We start from the raw sequence: 24,782 nt of genomic DNA, 5'->3' as shown, positions 1-24,782 counted from the left end.
ACCCTGGGACCCCGAATTCTATGAAAGATCTATCATTTGTCTCTTAAATATGGGACAGGAACTTAGCGCATTTGGGACCCACCTCAGAAGTAACATGGGCTTTCTAATGGTTCTCCTACTAATAGGCTAAATCCACTTCGGTTCCATTAAGTTTCACCCATAATGTCTGGAGCATGTGGCCCAACCATTTGTCACTGTAGCACAAGCGTGAATGTGGAATTATTATGTATTCAATTCCTGAGTTCACACCAAAGATACAAATATTGTCAGAAGTACCTGTAATTTCTTTCTCTTCCATGTTAGCAGATTCAGAATCTGGGATTAGACTCAAAACATTAGGAGAGTTAGTGATCAGCATCTCATTGTCTGAGATGAAATTGAATTGATTGTGAGTGTCAGAGGTTGTCACCTCATGATCTGCTGGTGATAAGAGGAAAACCATACAAATTTCTTAATCCCTGGATAAAAATGTTTCATGCTGTTTTGACGAATTACATCTGCATTCCTGGACATTAACATAGCAGTGTTGTAGTATTCTTTTTAATAATAATTAAATGCTACCTACAATTACACTTTGTAATAATATATTGCTTATAATATTAAATTATACTCTGATTAAATTAATTAATGCAATATTATTCAAAATGATTTTTAGGTAAATGATTTGTTATTAAACATACTGTAGAGCAACACTCTTTCCACTATGTAAAATATAATGTTGATAGGATGACTATGCACTGAATACTCAAGGACAAACTTCATCAAACAAGAAACCTGTACAAAAAAGTCAACAGAGATGAACAAAATGTAAAAATTCTAGGACAGTGCTGTGGGCCATTAGTTTAATATCTTTGTGCAACAAAAATAGATGGGCTTCATGCAAGACCATGCATTGACCGTCAGATACACTCCACACACACACACTTAAATCCCATATTCATTTAACTAATAAAAAGTGGGGGGCACAGCATCTACATGAATAAAGAAGGGAAGCCAGTTTATTTCTTCTCACTTTGGGACTTAACAGTTAGGGGTATCCCATCTGAAACTAACAGTTTGGGGAACCTCACCCAGTTTTTGGTGCAACACTTCCATTGGATTTAAATGCAGCCATAGCCATGTAATAGACAATACTTTTGATATAATATTAAACTCCATAGAAGATAATATATTGATTAATAATTTAACAATATTCCAACATTTTAATATAAAACTGATGAAGCTGACTCTATGTTTGACATTATTTTCAGGACATAAAATATACGTATCATCCAATAAACACCACAGCCGAATAACAATGAAGTCAAAAATCACACCACCAGGTTATAGTCCAACAGGTTTAATTGGAAGCACACTAGCTTTCGGAGCGACGCTCCTTCATCAGGTGATTGTGGAGGGCTCGATCGTAACACATAATCTATAGCAAAAATTTGCAGTGTGATGTAACTGAAATTATACATTTTTCAATGTATAATTTCAGTTACATCACACTGCAAATTTTTGCTATAAATTCTGTGTTACAATCGAGCCCTCCACAATCACCTGATGAAGGAGCGTCGCTCCGAAAGCTAGTGTGCTTCCAATTAAACCTGTTGGACTATAACCTGGTGTTGTGTGACTTTTAACTTTGTACACCCCAGTCCAACACCGGCATCTCCAAATCAGAACAATGAAGTCAACCAAATACGGTATCTGAACCAGACAGCACGGAAGGAAGCTAGAGGCCCATTATTTTTGCTGCAGTTCTTTGCAGAGTTATCAGATTAGTCTCAGCCCACTGTGTTTTGCTCCTTGTCCTGCATTTGCTTCTTCAAATATCTATCCAAGTCCTTTCTGCAAGATACTGTTGGAGCCACATGCGCTATCTATTCATGCAGCGCATTCCAGGTCACAATGACTTATTGTGCAAGAACATTTCTCCTCATGACACCTTTGTTTCTTTTACAGATTCCCTCAAGAATGTCTTTTGTTTGCTGACCTTCATCTGATTCGCAACCATTTCCTTGTCTAAATCTCTCAGAATTTGAGCACAGTTTTTCAATGTCCCTTTAATCTTCTTTACTCTAAACAGAATCATCCAAGCTTCTCCAGTCTCTCAACAAAACAGAAGGCCTTCTCTTGACTTCCACGATAGCAAATCCCCACCCTTTGCAATGGCTTGATATCCTGTTTGATGCAGTGTGCCCACATTTCATTTAAAAAAAAGCACGCAGCCAAAAGATCAAAAGATAAGTGAAACATATCAATTATATCAGATATAGAAGGGATTGCTCATTTCAAGTACATTATACAATAACTATGAATTGATGCTGTGCAAGGGTACGAATTGACATGAAACAAACAAATAAGCCAAATATAGAGTTAATGGTAAAGCTGTGGTATTGCCTTTCCAGCATCTATCCAAAAATCACTTTACTCCATTCCTTAATTTACACAAAAGATACAACTATTATTAGAAGTAGCTGAAAATTCAACTTTTCCTGCTTAAGCAGATTCATTCTCTGGGATTGGATTGATGATATATGGAGAATCAATGACTGGCAGCTCATTGTCTGGGATTGAATTGAATACTTTGCAAGTGTCAGATGGTGGCACCTCCTGGTCTGCTGGGGATAAGAAGGAGCTCAAATACAAAATTCTTAATCTCTGGGTAGAAATACTGTGTTATTTTGGAGAGTATATTTATATTTCTGGATGGCAGTATAGCACTCTGTGCAATATTTTGTCTTTATAACTAAATGCATTCCAAAATAATTAATTACAACACATTCCCTTTGAAACTAAATTATATTGTGTAGATTAATTAAGTCACTGTTATGCTAAAGATCTCTTTAACAATGATGTGACTACAGGCACTCAATATAATAATACTGAAGTCACCATATAGAAGTTCATTGTTGTCCAATATATTTCACAATATAGTGATGGTTGGTGGCCAGACACTTTAGAACAAAATAAGGTCTCTAAATTTTATTAAATAAGCATAATGAGGAAATAATCTAAAGGGATAACAAAAATGCTTAAATTCCATAAAATGTGCTGTGATTATTTTACATTTTGTATGCTTTGTGCAACGCAATGCTTTCCAGAAGGTTCAAAGGCAAATGATGCAGTAACTGATACTTCATGCACTAACATTGCTTCCAAAACACAGCCAATTATCATTCAATAAAAACCACAAAGTACAGCCTTGAAAGTCTATTACCGGTCAAGCACAGCCTCAAAACTCCATGAAACAAGGACCTTGTTCAAACAATCCAGTAAAAAGAGAAGCAAAGTGCAGAAATACCAATGAATAAGCAGTGTATTGCTGACTTCATACACTTTGTGCAAATCACTGAATCAGCTACATGCAAGATAGCCCCTCTCAAACATCTTTCAATTTTAAAACTGTGGCATAGCAGCCACAGCATGTCAAAATCTCCTCTTGTACTAAACACACACCTCAACATGCACCTCTTACTATTTACTCCATTTAGGAGTTCATGTCCCAGGCAGAAATAGTCTCAGAAATACCTATCATTTCTTTCTCTACTGTTGCTGCAGGTTCAGATTTTATGACTGGTTTGAATAATTAGGGGCATCAGTGACCGGCAGTTTATATTTGGAGATTAAACTGAAGACACTAGGAGTGTCAGGAGTTGGGACATGACGATCTGAGGGGATAGGAAGGAAGGTGGATACAATAGTCATAACCTCTCAAAAATAATGCAAGATTGATTAATGTTGAATTTACTGGGCATTACATTGAAACACAATTGGTCATATTCCTTCATTATCACTTTAAATTAATTGGACTTGTACATTATTCATCTATTAATACATTTCATACATCACCGTGCTCTGTGTAATGCATCCAAAGTCCTTGGAAGAAGCAAAGAAAGTAATGGCAGACATTGGGCACAATCTTTCAACCTTCATTGGACAGAGCAGTAATATCTGAACAGTGGAAGCTTTCTAAAAACATTAGGGTGAAACTTGGAAATTAAAGAGCATGCATGGACAGAAGGATCTGATTCCATGCTGTACATTTCTATGATTCTATGACTCTAAGTTGGGGAAGTTCCTCAAGATTATTATTAAATATTAAACTTTCATGTTAACAGGACAAGGTAAATCAATAAAATCTAGCATTATTGTATCAGAGTTATTGTGACTGAATAACATACTTTGATTACTTGATGTGATGACAGAGATGATTGGTTAAGATAATATGGTAGATATATTCTAAACTGTATCAAGGCATACAACAAATTGCTACTGAAGAGCCCTGTTGACTTTATTTTCCCTTTATTCCTTAATGGGATGTGGGTGTCATTGACAGGAGGGAACATGTTGGCCTTCCCTAATTGCACCTGTTTATGATGGAGCAAGCCACTCAATAAGTGGACAGTTAAGAGACAATCACATTGTTGTGGGTCTAGAGTCACATGTAGGACAGACCAGGTAAGGCTAGCAGATCTTGCCTAAAGAACATTACTGAATCATATGGTTTTACAAAAAATGATGATAGCCAACAGGATCACTACTACTGAGATTAATTTTATGTTCCAGATTTATTAATTGAAGTATTTTAAATTCCACCAGTTGCCATTTTGAGACTTGAGCCACCTTTAGAACACTAGCCTGGGTCTCTGGAAATTCGTAAGGTATTCAATTAAGTGCCATACAAAATGTCAGTTAGGATGGAAGCCATAGAATTAAGAATGAGGAAGTAACATTGATGCAATGTGTCATAAAGCAGAGAATGATAGCATATCGACACTTCACAGACAGGGAGGTGATTTACAGTGGTATCACCCACGTCAGTTTTGGGTTTATTACTCTATTTTAATTGTTATAAATGAATGAGAGTCAGGTAGATAGAGCCATACCATAAGGTCACAAACTTGACAAAGAAATAAAGTTACTCATGACAATTATAGGCACAATATAAAAAGAGACAGAATAGTGTCATGGGTTTAAATATTGTTTGTGAGGAGATGTATGAATGCATACATGCAGGGATAAAGAAATTTAGGCAGACAGTATACCAGAAATAGCATAATTATTTAAAAAGTGTAGGTGAGCTGAAGACTGTGCTGCCATATATAAAAACCTTAAATCTGGAAGGATAGTTAATGAAATAGTTAAGAAAGCATTTGGATTACTTGCATTTAATCAAAAAAGAATAGAATATCAACACAAAGGGATCATGGGGCTTCATCAATCACAGAAAATACCTCTTCTGTAGGATAATGGATATTCTGGTGAAAGATTTTACCCAGAGGGTGGCGAATGTTTAGAATTCTCTACCCCGACGACTGTAGAATCTCAGTATATCAGTATAGATTAGATTAGATTAGATTAGATTAGATTAGATTAGATTACTTACAGTGTGGAAACAGGCCCTTCGGCCCAACAAGTCCACACCGCCCCGCCGAAGCGTAACCCACCCATACCCCTACATCTACCCCTTACCTAACACTACGGGCAATTTAGCATGGCCAATTCACCTGACCTGCACATCTTTGGACTGTGGGAGGAAACCGGAGCACCCGGAGGAAACCCACGCAGACACGGGGAGAACGTGCAAACTCCACACAGTCAGTCGCCTGAGGCGGGAATTGAACCCGGGTCTCAGGCGCTGTGAGGCAGCAGTGCTAACCACTGTGCCACCGTGCCGCCCACTTGGAGGTTAATAAAATTTTAAACTATCAATGGCGCAAAGGATAATGAGGTTAGTGTGGGTAAAGGTTATTGAAGTAAAAGTTTGATTGGCTATAATCATATTAAATGGTGGAGAAATCTGGATGAGCTGAATAGCATCATTCGGTTCCTTTATTTTGCTATTTGTCACTGCTCCACCCACTTGACCAATCTATTGATTTCCTTCTTTAACCTATGGCTATTCTCCTCACTATCAATTTTTGTGTTGTCTATGAACTTCTTGATCAAGCCCCTACATTAATGTCCAACCATTAACGTACACCACAAACACCAAGGGCCCGAGCATCAACCCCTGCGGAACTCTACTGGAAGTAGATTTCCAGTCACAGGAACAATGACTGCCTGCCTCAGCCAATTTTGCATCCACATGTCCCTTTGCTTTGGATCCTATGGGTTCTTATTACTTGATCAATTTGCCATGGGGGACATTGACCTAATTTTCACAGGCCTAAACTGTTTAGTCTTGCTTGTAAATCAAACCTACAGACTAAGGATGAACCTAGTCAATCTTTTCTGAACTATCTCCAATGCCAGTACAACCCGGGGGACCAAAACTACAAACAGTACTTCAGCTGCAAGAACACCCTGTAAAATTGTAAAAAGACTTCCTTATTTTTAAACTCCAAACCCCTGAGCAATGACAGCCAAAATTCAAATTGCTTTCTTAACTACTTGCTGCACCTGCAATGCTAACTTCTTGTGTTTCATGCACATGAACACCCAAATCATTCTGTGCTGCATTTTTGTTCTTTGGAGTTTATCCAAGGACTATTAACGATTAATCCATCTTTCTTCAAGTGAAGACATATTCTGTCCCTCAGAATTCTTTTTAATAAATTCCCCACCCCTGAGGTTAGACTGACAAGCCTGTAATTTCCATATCTATCCCTTCCTCCCTTTTTAAAAAATGGGACAATGCTAACATTCCTCCAGTCCTCTGGCACCTCACCTATGGTCAGACAGGATCTGAAAGTTACTGCTATGGCCCCTGATATCTCCCCACTTGCCTCCCTCAACAAGATCTGGTACATGTCATCAGAGTCTGCAGGTCTATTCACTTTGAAAGCTGCTAAAATCCACCTGAAGCTCCCTCCCTCCGTCAAGTTAACTTCTTCTAAATTTTCACAGCCCTGTAACCCTGTGCTCCACCTTTTCTAATGTGAACATCTTGATGTCCTTTTTAAAGTCTGCAGGTCAAACTTAATGAAATTAGCTTGCTGATCAATAATTCAAAAGAGGCAGAAAAATTAAATAAAATCCAGGACAAATGCAGCAGTTTGGTCCAATCATATACTTCTGTAACAATGATCAATGTGTTTCATAAATATCTAAACCATTGATGTAACTGCAGAAATGTGGCATAAAATATATAGATTATGTCTTAACTCTCTGGTTCTGTTGCACAAACCTCAACATGATATACTGTATACCGCATTCCTTTCTTAATACTAAAAACAATTATTGTCAGAAGTACCTGTAAATTCATCCTTCCCTATCTTAGCAGGTTCAGATCCTGGGACTGCATGGAGCACATAGGGAGAGTCAGTGACTGGTAACTCATTGGTTGAGACTGAACTGAGCACATTGTCAGTGTCAGAGACTGGTACCTCATGGTTGGCTGAGGATAAGAAGGAAGCCAGATACAAAGTTCTTAATCAATTGTAAAAATAATCCCAGTATTGTTTTGAGGATTATAATCAATTTTTTCTGGTCATTCATGGAGTTCTGTTGAAGTATTCTGTTGTTCTAATAACCAGTAAATACACTCTAAAATAACCAAATAAATCACAATAATAAATTTAATTCAAATTCGAAACATTACTCAAAGTAAAATATTTAATTCAATGTTAAAAGTTATTCATATAATAATATGGTAACAGAAGCTAGATGCATTAACACCACTTCCATGATGTAAAAGTTATTTATCACACAAAAAACTTCGCATCTAGTGATAATGGGTTGATTAACAAATTACAGCACACAGTCCGTAAACTTTATGAAATAGGCATGGTGAGCAACATTAATGACAGGAATGCTTCATTTCCTTGAAATGGACATTGTTTTGAACAAACTCAATATGTGCCTGTTCAGAGTTTCACAAGACAGTGCTGGATAATACACACTCCATGCACTAACATTGCGTCCACAACAAAAGCTAATTGTCATCCAATAACTTCCACAACAGTACAGCCTTGATCATTTGACAAATGTATTCCAGCCAAGCAAAGACTCAAAAGCTCCACAAAGCAAGAATATTGATCAAACAATCTAACAGAAAGAAGCAGAGTGCCTAAATTTCAGATGATTGACAGTGTATTGCTGGTTTTGTGAACTTTTACAGTAAGACTGATGGAGCTGCATGCAAGACAGTGCACTGACGATCACGTGTATTTATTTATAAAAGTGTGGCAAAGCACATACAGCATGTGTCAGAATCCTTTCTTATATTAACACACACCTCAACATGCAATTATTTTTATTTATTCATGTTCCAAGCAGAAATAATCTTAGAAATACCTGTCACTTCTTTCTCCGCTATCTCTGTAGGTTTAGAGTCTATGACTGGTGTGAATACATAAGAAGTGTCAGTGACCAGCGGTTTATATCCTGAGATTAAACTGAAGACACTAGGAGAATGAGTTGGCACATGATGGCCTGCAGAGTATAAGAGGGTAGTCAGCAACAAAATTCATAATTCCTCTACAAATAACACCAGAGGTTTATGATAAATATATTTGATTTACTGATCATCATTACATTGAAACACAATCAATCTTATCCTGTTACTGCTATTTTAAATGGATTCTACTGTGCATCTAATAATACATTTCATACAACACCTAATTGTACATAGTCACTGAGAGAAGCAAAGAAAGTAACTATCAAGGCAATGGGAACAATCTTTCAATCTCATTGGCTACAGCAGTAGTATCTGAAGGGTGGAAATGTTCTGATGTTATAATCAAAAAAAGGTTAGGGAGAAACTTGGAAACTATAGTCACTGTAATAATGGGTTGGCAAAGTTACTGTCAGCAATTACTATGTATAAAATAAACCATCATGTTAGAAGGCCAGGGTGAATCAAGAAGTTTCAGCATGACTTTGTTATGGGCTTTTTGTAGCTAAATTTCATCTTTTTTTTGAGATGCTGGTGTTGCTGGTGGATCCAGCTTTTGCTGTCCATCTCTAATTACAGTCACTTCGATCCAAGTGCCTTGTTGGTCTACTTACAGGAAAAGTCATATTTCCACCACAATGCTGTGACTTGGAGTCACATGTAGACCAGACCATGGAAGGACAGCAGATTTCCATTCGCTAAAGAATATCAGTGAACTTGATGGGTTTTTACAATAACCAGCTAGCAGGATCACCATTACTGAGACAAGCTTTATATTCTTGATTTATTATCGGAACTCCTTAAAATACCACCTGTTGCCACGTTGGGATTTGAACCGGTGTCTTCAGAGCATCAGCTCGAGTCTCAGAACTCCATGCACTAAATTGTGTCCACAACAAAAGCTAATTGTCATCCAATAATCTCCACAACAGTACAGCCTTGATCATTTGACAAATGTATTCCAGTCAAGCAAAGACTCAAAAGCTCCACAAAGCAAGAATATTGATCAAACAATCTAACAGAAAGAAGCAGAGTGCCTAAATTTCAGATGATTGACAGTGTATTGCTGGTTTTGTGAACTTTTACAGTAATACTGATTGAGCTGCATGCAAGACAGTGCACTGACGATCACGTGTATGTATTTATAAAAGTGTGGCAAAGCACATACAGCATGTGTCAGAATCCTTTCTTATATTAACACACAGCTCAACATGCAATTATTTTTATTTACTCTATTCATGTTCCAAGCAGAAATAATTTTAGAAATACCTGTCACTTCTTTCTCCGCTATCTCTGTAGGTTTAGAATCTATGACTGGTGTGAATACATAAGGAGTGTCAGTGACCAGCGGTTTATATCCTGAGATTAAACTGAAGACACTAGGAGAATGAGTTGGCACATGATGGCCTGCAGAGTATAAGAGGGTAGTCAGCAACAAAATTCATAATTCCTCTACAAATAACACCAGAGGTTTATGATAAATATATTTGATTTACTGATCATCATTACATTGAAACACAATCAATCTTATCCTGTTACTGCTATTTTAAATGGATTCTACTGTGCATCTAATAATACATTTCATACAACACCTAATTGTACATAGTCACTGAGAGAAGCAAAGAAAGTAACTATCAAGGCAATGGGAACAATCTTTCAATCTCATTGGCTACAGCAGTAGTATCTGAAGGGTGGAAATGTTCTGATGTTATAATCAAAAAAAGGATAGGGAGAAACTTGGAAACTATAGTCACTGTAATAATGGGTTGGCAAAGTTACTGTCAGCAATTACTATGTATAAAATAAACCATCATGTTAGAAGGCCAGGGTGAATCAAGAAGTTTCAGCATGACTTTGTTATGGGCTTTTTGTGGCTAAATTTCATCTTTTTTTTGACATGCTGGTGTTGCTGTTGGAGCCAGCTTTGCTGTCCATCTCTAATTACAGTCACTTCGATCCAAGTGCCTTGTTGGTCTACTTACAGGAAAAGTCATATTTCCACCACAATGCTGTGACTTGGAGTCACACGTAGACCAGACCATGAAAGGACAGCAGATTTCCATTTGCTAAAGAATATCAGTGAACTTGATAGATGTTTACAATATTCAGCTAGCAGGATCACCATTACTGAGACAAGCTTTATATTCTTGATTTATTATCTGAACTCCTTAAATACCACCTGTTGCCATGTTGGGATTGCAACCCGCATCTTCAGAGCATCAGCTCGAGTCTCAGGACTCTTCCAGATCATTCAACAAAGTGGCAGATAAGATCCTGATCAGAAGGAAGCCAAAGGAATCAAGAATGAAGCAAGATATGGATTCAAAATTATAGAAAACCGAAGTGTTGATGGACAGATATTCCACAGACTCAGCAGTGGTTTACAGTGGTATCAACCAGGGTCAGTTTTGGGTGTGTGACTCTTTTCAATTGGTACGAATTAGCCAGACCCAGGAAAAGTGAAGAACATTATGTTAGCGATGACATAAACCTACCAATGAAATAAAGGAAGAGAGGTATAGACACAAGGTGACAGAAATAAACTGGTGATATTGGCTGATGCAATGATGACACGTGGAAGAATGAAATTATACACCTATTGACAAGTTATTTTTTGAAATGAAATAAAATTCATTTTTAAATATATTGTGCAAAGCAAAGCATAACTTTGAAAAGAGTAGATGAGCTGAAGATTGTGCCTCCTGCACAGACAACACTTAAATCTGGAAGGACGATTGATGAAATAGTTTAAAAAGCATTTGAATTACTTGTATTTATCCAAAGCACAACAGAATATTTAATTAAAGATATCCTGCCAAAATTTTGTAAATCACTGATTCAGTATCTTACGAAGGACTGCGATCATGTTGGGGCATGTCAATTGAAAAGAAATATAAGGGTCTGAGAAAATATAAAGAAGAAATACTATAGAGAAAAATGTTACCAGGAATGAAGTATTCAGTCATGAAGAGAGACTGGAAACATTAGAATGATCTTGTTGGATCAGAAAGTTAATGAAGTGATCAAACAGAAATTTCAAGATGATGATGATGTGTTTTAATACAGAAAAGGTTATTTCCTGTGTCATGTCATCAATGACTAATGGTCACCACAAATTCAAAATGATTCGCAACAGAGGTAGAAAGAAATCGGGGAGACTGAGATTGTCGAAAGTACGTAGAATGCTCTACCAGAAAAAAACATGTGGAATCTCTTGTCAGAATGCATTTTAAACAAATTGGTGTAAGGAACACTGCTAGTAAGCCCCAGGGTGTGAAAACTCTCATGTTATCTCTGTTTCATTAGTAAACTATCTCCTTCTGTTAACTGGTTCTCGTGTTAAAATTAAAAGTCTTTCCCTATGGAAAATATCTAAGCTCCTCAATATTTTGAGCACAACTATTTCATTTCCCTTCAACATGCTTTGTTCTCAGGAAACTCTTTCCAGCTTTCAGCACAGCTACCATTCTTGTGAGAAAGTGAGGTCTGCAGATGCTGGAGATCAGAGTCCAGAGTGTGTTGCTGGAATAGCACAGTAGGTCAGGCAGCATCAGGTGAAAGCCCTTCATCAGGAATGAGGCTGGGAGCATCGGGGGCGGAGAGATAAATGGGAGGGGGTGGGGCTGGGGAGAAGATAGCTAAGAGTGCAATAGGTGGATGGAGGTGAGGGTAAAGGTGATAGGTCGGAGAAGTGAGTGGAGCAGATAAGTGGGAAGGAAGATTGACAGATGGGACAGGTCATGAGGACAGTGCTGAGTTGGAAGGTTGGAACTAGGGTAAGGTGGGGGGAGAAAAATGAGGAAACTAGTGAAGTCCACATTGATGCCGTGGGGTTGAAGGGTCCCGAGGCGGAAGATAAGGCATTCTTCCTCAAGGCGTCGGGTGGTTAGGGAGAAGCGGTGGAGGAGGCCCAGAACCTACATGTCACGGCAGAGTGGGAGGGGGACTTCAAATGTTCGTTCACGAGTTGGTAGGGTTGATTGGTGCGGGTGTCCTGGAGTTGTTCTCTAAAATGGTCAGTGAGATGGCGTCCTGTCTCCCCAAGGTAGAGGGGACCACATCAGGAGCAATGGATACAATAAATGAAGTGTCCCTAAAGTGCCTTTAAAACACATCTTTAAAGACTGGATGCCTTCTCTCAGAACGCTTTAGAGAACATCTCTGGGACACCTGCACCAATCAACCCCACCGCCCGGTGGCCCAACATTTCAACTCCCCCTCCCACTCTGCCAAGTCCTGGGCCTCCTCCATTGCCACTCCCTCACCACCCAACGCCTGGAGGAAGAACGCTTCATCTTCCACCTCAGGACCCTTCAACCCCATGGCATCAATGTGGACTTCACCAGTTTCCTCATTTCCCCTCCCCCCACCTTACCCCAGTTCCAACATTCCAGCTCAGCACTGTCTTTATGACCTGTCCATCTTCCTTCCCACCTATCCACTCCACCATCCTCTCCGACCTATCACCATTACCCCAACCTCCATCCACCTACTGCACTCTTAGTTACCTTCTCCCCAGCCACACCCCCCTCCCACTTATCTCTCCACCCCCGAGGCTCCCAGCCTCATTCCATATGAAGGGCTCCGGCCCAAAATGTCGATTCTCCTGCTTCTTGAATGCTGCCTGACCTCCTGTGGTTTTCCAGCAACACACTCTTGATTACCATTCTTATGAATCTATTCTTCACTTATTCCAGGATCTAGCTTTCTGTTTCTATTGCACAAACGTCAACATGCATGTCACATACCATTACGAAGACCAAAAACACAATTATTGTCATAAGTACCTGTAAATTCTTTCTTCCCTATTTTAGCAGGGTCAGATCCTGCCACTGGATGGAGCGCATGGGGTAACTCAGTGACTGGCAGCTCATAGTCTGATTTTGAACTGAGCACATTGTGAGTGTAAGAGGTGGACATCTCATGGTCTGCTGGGGATAAGAAGGAAGCCAGATACAAAGTTCTTAATCAATTGTGAAAATAATGTTTTTTTTTGAGGAATACAATTATATTTCCGGTCATCAATGTAGCACTGTTTTTGTAAAATTCCCTCAAAAAAAGACAAAGTACTCTTCAAAATCACCAAATAGGTAATATAATAGTATACTACACTCAATATGAAATTATGCTCTGTTATTAAATTAATTAATTCAATATAATTGCAAAATATTCATATAATGAGATGATAACAGAAAAGCAATGCAGTAACATTGCTTCCACAATGTTAAAATGAATTATTATTTCATAAACTTTATACTAATGATGAATTGAAAGACAATTCTTCACAAGACTCTAAACATTATGAAATAAGTCTAATGAGTAAATAATCCAATAGTGATGCCAAAAATGATTAATTTCCAAAAAAAATGTTTTGCTTATTTCACATGGTTTGAATAAAGACAACAAATGCCTACCAACGTCTCACAAACCTGTGCATGGGTGGCACGGTGGCACAGTGGTTAGCACTGCTGCCTCACAGCGCCACAGACCCGGGTTCAATTCCCGCCTCAGGCGACTGACTGTGGAGTTTGCATGTTCTCCCCTTGTCTGCGTGGGTTTCCTCCGGGTGCTCTGGTTTCCTCCCACAGTCCAAAAATGTGCAGGTCAGGTGAATTAGCCATGCTAAATTGCCCATAGTGTTAGGTAAGGGGTAAGTGTAGGGGTATGGGTGGGTTGCGCTTCGGCGGGGCGGTGTGGACTTGTTGGGCCGAAGGGCCTGTTTCCACACTGTAAGTAATCTAATATACTGCATGCACTAACGTTGCTCACAAGACATCAAACTAATTTTCATCCAATGAATTTTACCACAATTCAGCCTTGTTTTGACAGGCATGTTTCAACTAAACAAAGCCTCTAAGATCTAAGCAGCAAGAAGTTTGATGAAAGAACCTAATGGATGAAGCACAATACCTAAATTCCAGGAGATTGATAGTGAATTGCTCATTTTACAAATGTATTGCAACTGTGAAAAAGTGCAGCATAGCTTTTACAGCTTATGCCAGAATCCTCTCTGACACTAATACACAATTCAACATGCATTTCTTTTTATTTACTCCATTCAGGAGTTCACGTTCCAGTCAGAAATCGTTAATCTAATCCAAGACCTTGATGTTCTGCTGATCAAGTAATCCAATAAAGATAAACAATTTGCATTTAAACAAATGCAGCAGTTTGCTCCCATCATATGCTTTATGCAAGAATGATGAATGCATTTCATATGCAATAAAATCACTCACTTAACCAATGTATGGTGCAGAACGTGCCCTAACTATTTTGGAACACAACGTAAACATGCCTATACTTTTTATTCATTCCTTCGTTAATTCAAAAAACAGAGTTATGGTCAGAAATACCTGTAAATTCATTCTTCCTTATCTTTGCAGGGTCAGATCCTGGAACTGAATGGAACGCATAGGGAGAATCAGTGACCAGCAGCTCATTGTCTGAGACTGAACTAACCACATTGCGAATGTCAGAGGTTTGCACCTCATGGGCTGCTGGGGATAAGAAGGAATCCAAATGCAAAATGCTCAATTTTTGTGAAAATAATCTTCATTAGGTTTTGCAAAACATACTTGTATTTGTGAAAATCACTCTAGTACTTACAATATTCTCTCAAAGTCACCATTTAATAATGCATTCCATTCAATATTAAATTATAACTGAGTGTGTAAATTAATTAGCTCCACATTATTAAAAAAGATTCATGCAATATTGACCTGGCAACAGACACTCAATGCACCAATATTTCATTCTATTTGAAAATAATTTAAAACATCACAAATAAGAAATGATAGATTGGTAATCTATAGCAAAGCACAGTCTCTAAACTTTAGCAAATAAGCATAATAATGAAATAATTGAATGGTGATATCAAAAGTGCTCATTTTCCATCAAATGTGCAGTGATTTTCATATTCTATATGCAGTGAGGAATAACAAACCATCTTCCAAACGATTCAAAGGAGAGCAGTATGACAACTAATCCATGCAGTAACATTGTTTCCATCACATAAAGCCAATTATCATTCAATACACATCACAAAAGTACAGCCTTGAAAGTCACCCTTTTGCCAAGCAAAGCCTCAACGTTTCATAAAATAAGGACATTGACCAAGAATATAATAGAGAAAAGTAAAAGATACACATTCCAAGAGATAGGCAGTGACTTCTTTGTTTCATATATTGTGTGCCCAAAACACTGAATGGGTTGCATGCGAGACAGTGTACTGACTATCAAACATATTTAGTTATCCAAGTGTATCATCGCATCTACAACATGTTTCAGAATCTTTTCTTGCATTAACACAAATCTCGACATGCATCTATTATAAGTTACTCCATTCAGGAATTCATATTTTAGGCAGAAATAGTCTCAGAAATACCTGTTACTTCTTTCTCTGCTATCTCTGTAGTTTCAGACTCTGGGATTGGTTTGAATACCTTCGGGGTGTCAGTGACCTTTAGGTAATATTTTGAGATTAAACTGAAGACACTAGGAGGATCACGAGTTGGCACATGATGGTCTGCAGGGGATAAGAGGGAAGGTGCATACAATACTTTTGATCTGTCATGAAGAAAACTTCAGACATCTATTTTTGATTTTTTTTACTGGACATCAGTGCATTTAAATTTGATTTGTCTCATTCTTCCATTATCACATTAAATCGATTCAATTTTAGTTATACAGTTGGTATCTGATAGATTTTATACAATTCTAAACTCTACATAATGAATCCAAAATGAATCCGAGAAGTGCCGAAAGTATAAGTAGCAAATTCTTCTAATCTTCAGTGATGGAGGAGATGTGTTGGAAGGCAGAACAATTGCTAATCTTATATTCAAGAACATGCTCGTGAGAAATGTGCAAATTATACAGCTGTCAGCCTCATGACAATGCTAGGGTAGCTACCAAAATCCACTGTTAAGAATAAATAAACTTTCATGTTAAAAGGCTACAATTAATCAAGAAGTGCCAGCATGACTTTGTGAAAAGCAAATTACATCTGAATAACGTAATTGGCTACTTAGATGCATGGACAAAGAAGACTGGCCAAGGTAGTGCAGTAAATGCAATAGCCCCAAGGCATACAACAAAGTTAAGAAGCCCGTCAAGATTGTTGTCATTATTCTAACATAAGACCATAAGACACATTCCATACAGTCTGCTCCGCCATTCAATCGTGGCTGATAGGTTTCTCAACCCCATTCTCCCACTTTCTCCCCATAATCCTTGATCCCCTTGGCAATCAAGAACCTATCTATCTCAGTCATAAATCTAGTTAATGACCTAGCCTCTACAACCTTCTGTAGTAATGAATCTATAGGTTCAGCACTCTCTGGCTGAGGAAGTTTCTCCTTATCTCCATTCTTCCCTTTACTCTGAGGCTGTATCGTTAGGTCCTAATCTCTCCTGCCAATAGAAACATTTTCACAACAACCACTCTGTCCAGGCCGTTCAGTGTTCTCTAAGTTTCAATTAGATACCCCCTCATCCTTCTAAACTCCGGTATAGATCCAAAGTTCTCAAACTTCCTCATATGTTAAGCTTTTCATTCCTGGGACCGTTCTTGTGAACCGCCTCTAACCATGCTCCAGGTCCAGTGCAGCCTTCCCAAGATATGGGGCCCAAAACTGCACACAATACTCCAAATGTGTGTGACCAGAGTCTTTTAGAGCCTCAGAAGTACATCCCCATTTTTATATTCAAGTTTCCTCAAAATAAATACCATCATTGCATTTGCCTTCTTAACTATTGACTCAACCTGCAAGTTTACCTTGAGAATCCTGGACTAGACTTCCCCAAATCTCTTTGCACTTCAGACTTCTAAATTTTCTCCCCATTTAGAAAACACTCCATGTCTCTATTCATCATGTGATGTGTGTCACTGACAAGGCTATTACTTGTCAACTATCTCTATTGACTTTGAACCATGTGCTTTGCTGGGTTATTTCAGAGTTCAAAACTGTGTAGTTCAGCAATCACATGCTGAGCAGATTGAGAAAAAAAACAGCAGATTTCCTTCTCTAAAGAACATTATTGAACCGGATGGGTTTTTAAGATGATTACTGATAGCTAATATCTCCATCATTAATGAGATCTGTTTTATGTTTCAAAGATGAAATGAAGAGTAATTTTTAAAGGTTTCAAACAATTATCATGTCATTAGTTGAACACATGTTTTCTGTGTCCTTGGACGTTCCCAAACATTTAATGAGGTGGCATCCAAGAAGTATATTAAGATGGAAGCTAACTGAATTAAGAGCTGAGTGGAGATGTAGATATAAAAATGATGGTATATGGATGTTTTACCGACTGTGAGGTGTTTTACAGTGTTGTCACACAAGTTTGGGTCCATTACACTTTTCACTTGGTTATAACTGACCTCAGCACAGGTGTAGGGCACAAAATATTGTGAAATAACAGACTATGCTGAGGACAGCACAGTGATTGGCACAAGTTAACAGACAGGATTGTGGAATGGGCTGGTGTGAATGAACCGCTTAGAGACAAGTAATTGTGAACTTATTGTAAACTATAAAAAGTGCAATTTTAAACAAAGTGTAAGGAAACTGTTGATGTTTCTGCCCAATAAAACCTCCTAAGATCTGGAAGGACGGAAGATGAAACAGTTAAGAAAGCATTTGGACTCCTTCTATTTATGGATTGAAGAATACAATACAACAAAGAGATCATGCTGGAACGTCACAAATCACTGATTATGCCTCTGCTGAAATATTGTCGACAACTCTGAACAAGACAATTGCGAAACGATGAAGAGTCTTAAAAAGGGTACACAATCTGTCACACAATCAATTACTAGTACTCATCATTGAACCAAATTCATGGGCAAAACATTCAAAGGGTGGACAAGGAAATATTTTTCTCTTGGAATTTTGAAAGCAAGAATTCTATTTCTCTGTAACCTTCTTTGCTCCAAGGAAATCCAGAAACATGGAAATTTGCAGCAGAAGGTGGCCATTTGGTCATTTAAGTGTGCTCTGCTATTCAACATGATCATAGCTGATCATCCATCTGATTGTCACATTCACACTTTATACCCATACCCCTTATTCCTCTAAATATTTATCAATTTCTTGAGAGTCATATAGTAATACAGCATGGAAATGGACCCTTCAGTCTAACTCATCCATGCCAACCAAGCATCCTAAACTGAACTAGTCCCATTTGCTTGTGTTTGACCGATATCCCTCTGGATAAATGAGAATCTTTTTCCTAGGATGCTGACATCTGCTTGTACGAGGGGTCATAGCTGCAAATTGAGAGGGGTTACATTAAAGACAGATGTTAGCGGCAGTTTCTTTGCAGTAAGGGCGTGGAATGCCCTGCCTGCCAATGTAGTTAACTCAATAACATTAGGGGCATTTAAACAGTTCTTGGATAAGCACATGGATGATGATGGGATAGTGTAGGGGGATGGGCTTAGATTAGTTCATAGGTCGGCGCAACATTGAGGGCCGAAGGGACTGTTCTGCGCTGTATTCTTCTATGTTCTATGTCCTAAACCTTTTCTATTCATATACCTGTCCAAATGTCTTTTAAATGTTGTAAATATACTTGCCTTCACCACTTCCTCTGGCAGCTCTTTCCATACATGCACCACACTCTGCGTGAAAACATTGCCCCTCAGGTCCCTTTTAAATACAGGTGACATGGTGGCTCAGTGGTTAGCATTGCTGCCTCACAGTGCCAAGGACCTGGGTTTGATTCCTGCCGGAGGTGATTGTCTGTGTGGAATTTGCACATTCTCTGCTTCCGTGTGGGTTTACTCCGGGTACTCCAGTTTCCTCCCACAGTCCAAAGAGATGCAGGTTAGGTGAATTGGTCATGCTAAATTTCCCATAGTGTTAGGTGCTGGATGTAGGTTTGCTCACGGAGCTGGAAGGTTCATTTCCAGAAGTTTCGTCACCCTACTAAGTAACATCTTCAGTGGGCCTCCAGGCAAAGCAATGCTGATGATTCCTGCTTTCTATTTATCTGTTTGGGTTTCTTTGAGTTGATGATGTTATTTCATGGGGTGATGTAATTTCCTTTGGGGATGTCATTTCTGGTTCTTTGTCTCAGGGGGTGGCAGATGGGTCTAACTCGATGTGTTTGTTGATAGAGTTCCTGTAAGAATGCCATGCCAACCTTCCAGCTCAGCAAACAAACCTACATCCAAAACTTCAACCTGAGCTACAAATCGTCTCAAAACTCGCTAAGTGTTAGGTGCATTAGACAGGGGTAAATATAGCATAGGGGAGTGGGTCTGGGTGGGTTACTCTTTGGAGGGTTGGTGAGGACTTGTTGGGCCAAATGGCCTGTTTCCATACTGTAGGGAATCTAATCTAAATCTTTCCTTTCTCACCTTAAACCTATAGCCTCTAGTTTTGGACTTCTCTATTCTTGGGAAAAGATCTTGACTATTCAACTTACCTATGCCCCTCATGATTTTGTAACCTCGAGAAGGGCATTCCTCAGCCTCTGACTCTCCTTGAAACTCAAAAATTTCCTTGAATATGTTCAATGACTTGAACACCACAGCCTTCTTTGGTGCAGAATTCAACGACGTTCACTACGCTTTGAATGAAGACAAATTTCCTTAACTCAGTTGCACCTCATCCCAGCTTCTTCAGGCTTTCCATAAAAACTAAAGACTTCAACCTTGCTATCATTCCTGTCAATCTATTCTCCATTCACCTCAGGGCCTTGATATCTTTCTTAAAGTCACATACCAAAACTTCAAACAATAAGTACATTGATCAAATAATCCAAACAGATGAGCAAATTGCATAAAGTAAAGCAGAAATACTTCAGTTTGTTCTTTTCATATATTTTATATAACAATGACAAATGGGATTATCGACTAAATCACTCACTTAACTTCTAAAATGCGACAGAATCTACAGATCAAGTCCTATTTCTGTTTTGGTTACATTACACAAATCTCAATACAACCATATTATTTATTCCATTCCTTTGGTAATACCAAAAATGTAATCATTGTCAGAAGTACCTGTGAATTGATCCTCTCCTATCTTTGCAGGTTCAGATCCTGGGACTGGATGGAGCACATAGGGAGAGTCAGTGACTGGTAGCTCAGAGGTTGAGACTGAACTGAACCCAGAACGAATGTCAGAGGTTGGCACCTCATGGTCTGCTGGAATAAGGAGCAGTCCAAATACAAAATTTAAAATCAACAGTGAAAATAATTCCTATTTTGCTTTAAGGATTACATTTGCATTTCTGCCCATCAAATGCAGCACATACCTAAACTGAGTGAAAATGTATTAATTCAATATTATTTTTTAAAAGTCATATAATCATGACATGGCAACAGACAACTAATGCACTGACACTGCTTCTACAATGTAAAAGTAACTTATCATACAATAAACGTCACAATGAGTGATGGTGGGTTGACAATTTATAGCAAAGCATAGTGCTTAGACTTTAGGAAAAAAAGTACTGAGCAAATAAGTGAACTGTATTTTAAAAAATGCTTAAAGTTCCAGGAAATGTGCCTGAATTTTCTTGTTTTATATGCTTTGTGCAATTCTACATTCCTTTCAAAAGGTTCTTAGGAGAGTGGTATGATAATAGATACTCCACGCAGTAACATTACACCCAACACAAAGCTAATTATTATTCAATAAACATCATAAAAATACAGTTTCTTTCTCGCCAAGCACAGCCTCAAAGCTCCACAAAATCAGGATGGTGACCAAAGAATCCACTAGAGAGAAACAAAAAGCATAAATTCCAGGAGATAGGCAGTGGATTGCTTGCTTCCTCCACAGTAGACCACAAAACGGAAAGCATTACATGCGAGACAGTATACTATCATATTTATTTAATTGCAAAAGTATGGCATAGCAACGACAGGACAAAAGACAAATACGTGTTGCATTAAAACAAACCTGAACATGCGCTTGTTTATATATATTATAGTGCTTAGGCAGAAATATGGTCTGAAATACCTGTTACTTCTTTCCATGCTGTTCTTGCAGGTTCAGAATCTAGGGTTGTTTTGAATACATTAGGGATGTCAGTGACCAGCGGTTTAGATTCTGAGATTAAACTGAAGACACTAGAGGTGTCAGGAGCTGGCACATGGTCTGCAGGGGATAAGAAGGAATGCGAATCCAACATTCATAATCTCTTTTTCAAATCACTCCAGCGGGTTATTGATAAATATATTTAATTTACTAGAAGTCATTATGTTGAAACAAAATTGCTCATGTTCTTCTATTATCATTTAAAATTAATTGTATTGCAATTCCACATTATTCAAATAATATATTTCATATACTACTAAACTCTGCATACTGTATCCCAGCTCACTAAAGGAAGCAACGGTTGAAATAAATAGTAACATTCTTTCAGTCCTCAGTGAGTAAAGGGATGGTGTCAGAAGACTGGATGAATATCAATACACAGGCTCCATAACATTAATCACACAGTTGCATGGGGCATAAAAGTAGAAATAGTGAGTGTTTGTCAGAAAGGCACAGTGATAACCATGGGAGATTTTAATCTACACATTGATGGGAAAAGTCAGATGGGCAAAGGTACCTAGATGATGAGTTCATAGCTTGTTTTCAAGATAGTTTCTTAGAACAGCAGAGTCTGAAGCAGACAATGTTCAAAGAGATACAATTAATGAATGATTTCATAGTGGAGCTGGGTAAAGATAATTGATAAATTAAGTTAATGGCATGTCAATAGAGACACAGAAACAGACAAGAAAAGTTCTAAGGAACATACCCACCATTTGTGGCTAACTAAAAATGTTAGAGACAGTATTAATTTTTTTTTAAAAATCACACAATAGTCTAAATACAAATAGCAGGTTAGATGATTGCACAGAATAGAGAAAGCAGATGAGAATGACCAAAACACTTCCATCAGATCGGCCATGATTTTACTGAATGGGAGAGCAGGATGGAGATGTGAGTGGCCTACTCTGCTTTCTGATTTGTATATTTGTATGCATATACAAGAAAGAGTCAGGGAGAAACCAGAGAAATACATCAAACTGTGGAGGTTATGGAAAACCATTACAAAAGGTTAAGAAAAACTGGACTTGCCCCAAAGTTTACAACAAAGTACCACTCAATAGGCATTTTTCTCTATACATTCTGTCTATACTACTCAGAATTTTGAACACAAGTATTCCATTTTCTTTAATACTTTTTGTTCTATGCTAGTATTCCCAGCTTCCCCAGGATCATCAAAAACCGAAATCTTCATCCCTGCTACTATTCTAGTGAATTTATACCAGGCCCATTCCAATATCTTGATATCCTGCTGGGGCCTGAACATATTGATCAAATAATCCATAAGAAATCAATTTTATAACATGGATTAGAAATGCAGTAGTTTTCCCACCTCATATACTTTATGCTACAATGAAAAACGTATTTCACTGAATAACAAAAGCACTCACTTAACTGCAAGAGTGTGGAATACAATCCAAAGGTTGTGCCTGAACACTCTGTTTCAGTAACAAAAGCTCACAGTACATACTGTTTCTTTGCTCATACCAAAAACATATTCTTTTTTTAAATCAGAAGTACCTTTAAGTTCATCTTTCCCTATCTTAGTTGGCTCAGGTTCTGGGATTGGACTGATGATATACGGAGAATCAATGACTGGGAGCTCAAACTCTGAGATTGAACTGAACACATTACGAGTGTCAGAGGTTGGCACCTCATGGTCTGCTGGGAATAAGAAGAAATTCAGATACACGATTCTTAGTCAATGGTGAAAATAATCTGTGTTAAATAGAGGAATATACCTGTACTTTTTGGCCACTGAAGTTATCTCTCATTGTAATATTAAGCATATATACTCTAAAGTAACTGAATACATCACATAATAATACATTCAATCCAATTCTAAATCATACTCCATGAGTAAAATAATTAACTGCAGCTATGGATTCCATGGTATGATTCATATGATAGCCATCTGGCACCAGATAATCAATGCACCAAAGTTGCTTCCAATATGTAAAAGTAATTTATCATCCAATTTATTTTTTCCATTATTACAATGGAAGCAATGAAGTGGTCGACAATTTATACCAAAGTGGCCGACAATGTATAGCAAAACATATGCCTAAATTGAGCAAATAATTTAACTATGTGAAAAAATAAGTTTACCTTCCATAAAATATGCAGTGACTTGGTCATTCTATAGTTTGACGCAATTTATACAAAACACAATCTCTACACTTTAGCAAATTAGTATGCTGAGTGAATAATCAAACAAAAGTGCTTAATTTCCATGTAATATGCAGTGAGTTGTTCATTTTATATGCCCCATTGTGTGATAACAGACAATGACTTCCATAAGGTTCATCAGAAAGATATGATAACTGATATCCTATGCAATAACATTTCTCCATAAAAGCATAATTATCAATAAATAAGCCTTGTGATAGTGTAGCTTTTAAGTCACTCGCTGGCCAAGCACAGCCTTAAAACTCAATTACATAAGGTAATTGACCAAAGAATCCAATAGAGAGATGTAAAATGCACAAATCCCAGGCAATAGACTGCTAATTTCATTTATTGTGTGTCACAACACTGAATTGTTTGTGAGACAATATACTACCAGATTTATTTAATTAAACAAGTGTGCCAAAGCATGTCCTAGAGTCCTCTCTTGCATCATCACACCAGCTCAACATGCATCCACTATTATTTGCTCCATTCAGGAGTTCATGTTCCAGGCAGAAATAATCTTAGAGGTACTGGTCACTTCTTCCACCACTACATCTGGTTCAGATTCTATGTCTTAGGTTGTAGGTTTGTTCTCAGACGTTTTGTCATCATGCTAGGTAGCATCATCAGTGAGCCTCTGGTGAAGCGCTGGTGTTCTGTCCCACTTGCTATTTATGTGACTTGGTTTTTTGTGGCGGGTGATATTGTTTCCAGTTCTGTTTCAGTGAGGTTGGTAAATGGGGCCCAAATCTATATGTTTGTTAGTGGAATTCCAGTTTGAATGCCAGGCCTCAAAGAATTCCCTTGTGTGTCTTTATTTAGCCAGTCCCAGGATGGATGCCCCAGTCAAGCTGGTATCCCTCTTCCACTGTGTGTATGGATACCAGTGATAGTTGGTCATGTCTTTTGGTGGCTAGTTGATGCTCATGTATTCTGCTGGCTAGTTTCCTTCCTGTTTGTCCAATGTAATGTTTGTTGCAGTCCTTGCAGGGTATTTTGTATATAATGCTCGTTCTGCTGGCTGTGGGTACGGGGTTCTTTAAATTTATCAGTAGCTGTTTTAGTGTGGTGGTAGGTTCGTGGACTACCATGATGCCAAGGGGCCAGAGTAGTCTGGTCATCTCTGAAATGTCTTTGATGTATGTTAGAGTGGCTAGATTCTCTGGGCATGTTGTATCTTCCTCTGTAGGTCTGTTGTGCAGGAATCAGCCGACTATGATTATTGG

General features: G+C 38.2%; 1 protein-coding gene across 1 annotated transcript in view; it reads right to left on the bottom strand.

The window, feature by feature from the left end:
• The window catches only part of abi3bpb (ABI family, member 3 (NESH) binding protein b), a 330,661-nt gene that overhangs the window by 120,947 nt on the left and 184,932 nt on the right, over nt 1–24,782 (bottom strand). Inside the window, exons 27-36 of the mRNA XM_072585416.1 lie at nt 22,906–23,049; nt 21,307–21,444; nt 20,343–20,486; nt 15,711–15,851; nt 14,680–14,823; nt 13,114–13,257; nt 9,596–9,733; nt 8,227–8,364; nt 7,184–7,327; nt 277–420 (exon numbers count right to left, since the gene is read on the bottom strand). Of these exons, the coding sequence (XP_072441517.1) occupies nt 277–420; nt 7,184–7,327; nt 8,227–8,364; nt 9,596–9,733; nt 13,114–13,257; nt 14,680–14,823; nt 15,711–15,851; nt 20,343–20,486; nt 21,307–21,444; nt 22,906–23,049 (1,419 nt within the window). The remainder of the gene's footprint in view (nt 1–276; nt 421–7,183; nt 7,328–8,226; nt 8,365–9,595; nt 9,734–13,113; nt 13,258–14,679; nt 14,824–15,710; nt 15,852–20,342; nt 20,487–21,306; nt 21,445–22,905; nt 23,050–24,782) is intronic.

Source organism: Chiloscyllium punctatum, chromosome 15, assembly GCF_047496795.1.
Source record: "Chiloscyllium punctatum isolate Juve2018m chromosome 15, sChiPun1.3, whole genome shotgun sequence".
Lineage (NCBI taxonomy): Eukaryota > Metazoa > Chordata > Chondrichthyes > Orectolobiformes > Hemiscylliidae > Chiloscyllium > Chiloscyllium punctatum.
Note: the sequence above shows the minus strand (reverse complement) of the source record. Positions and strands in the feature narration are given on the sequence as shown.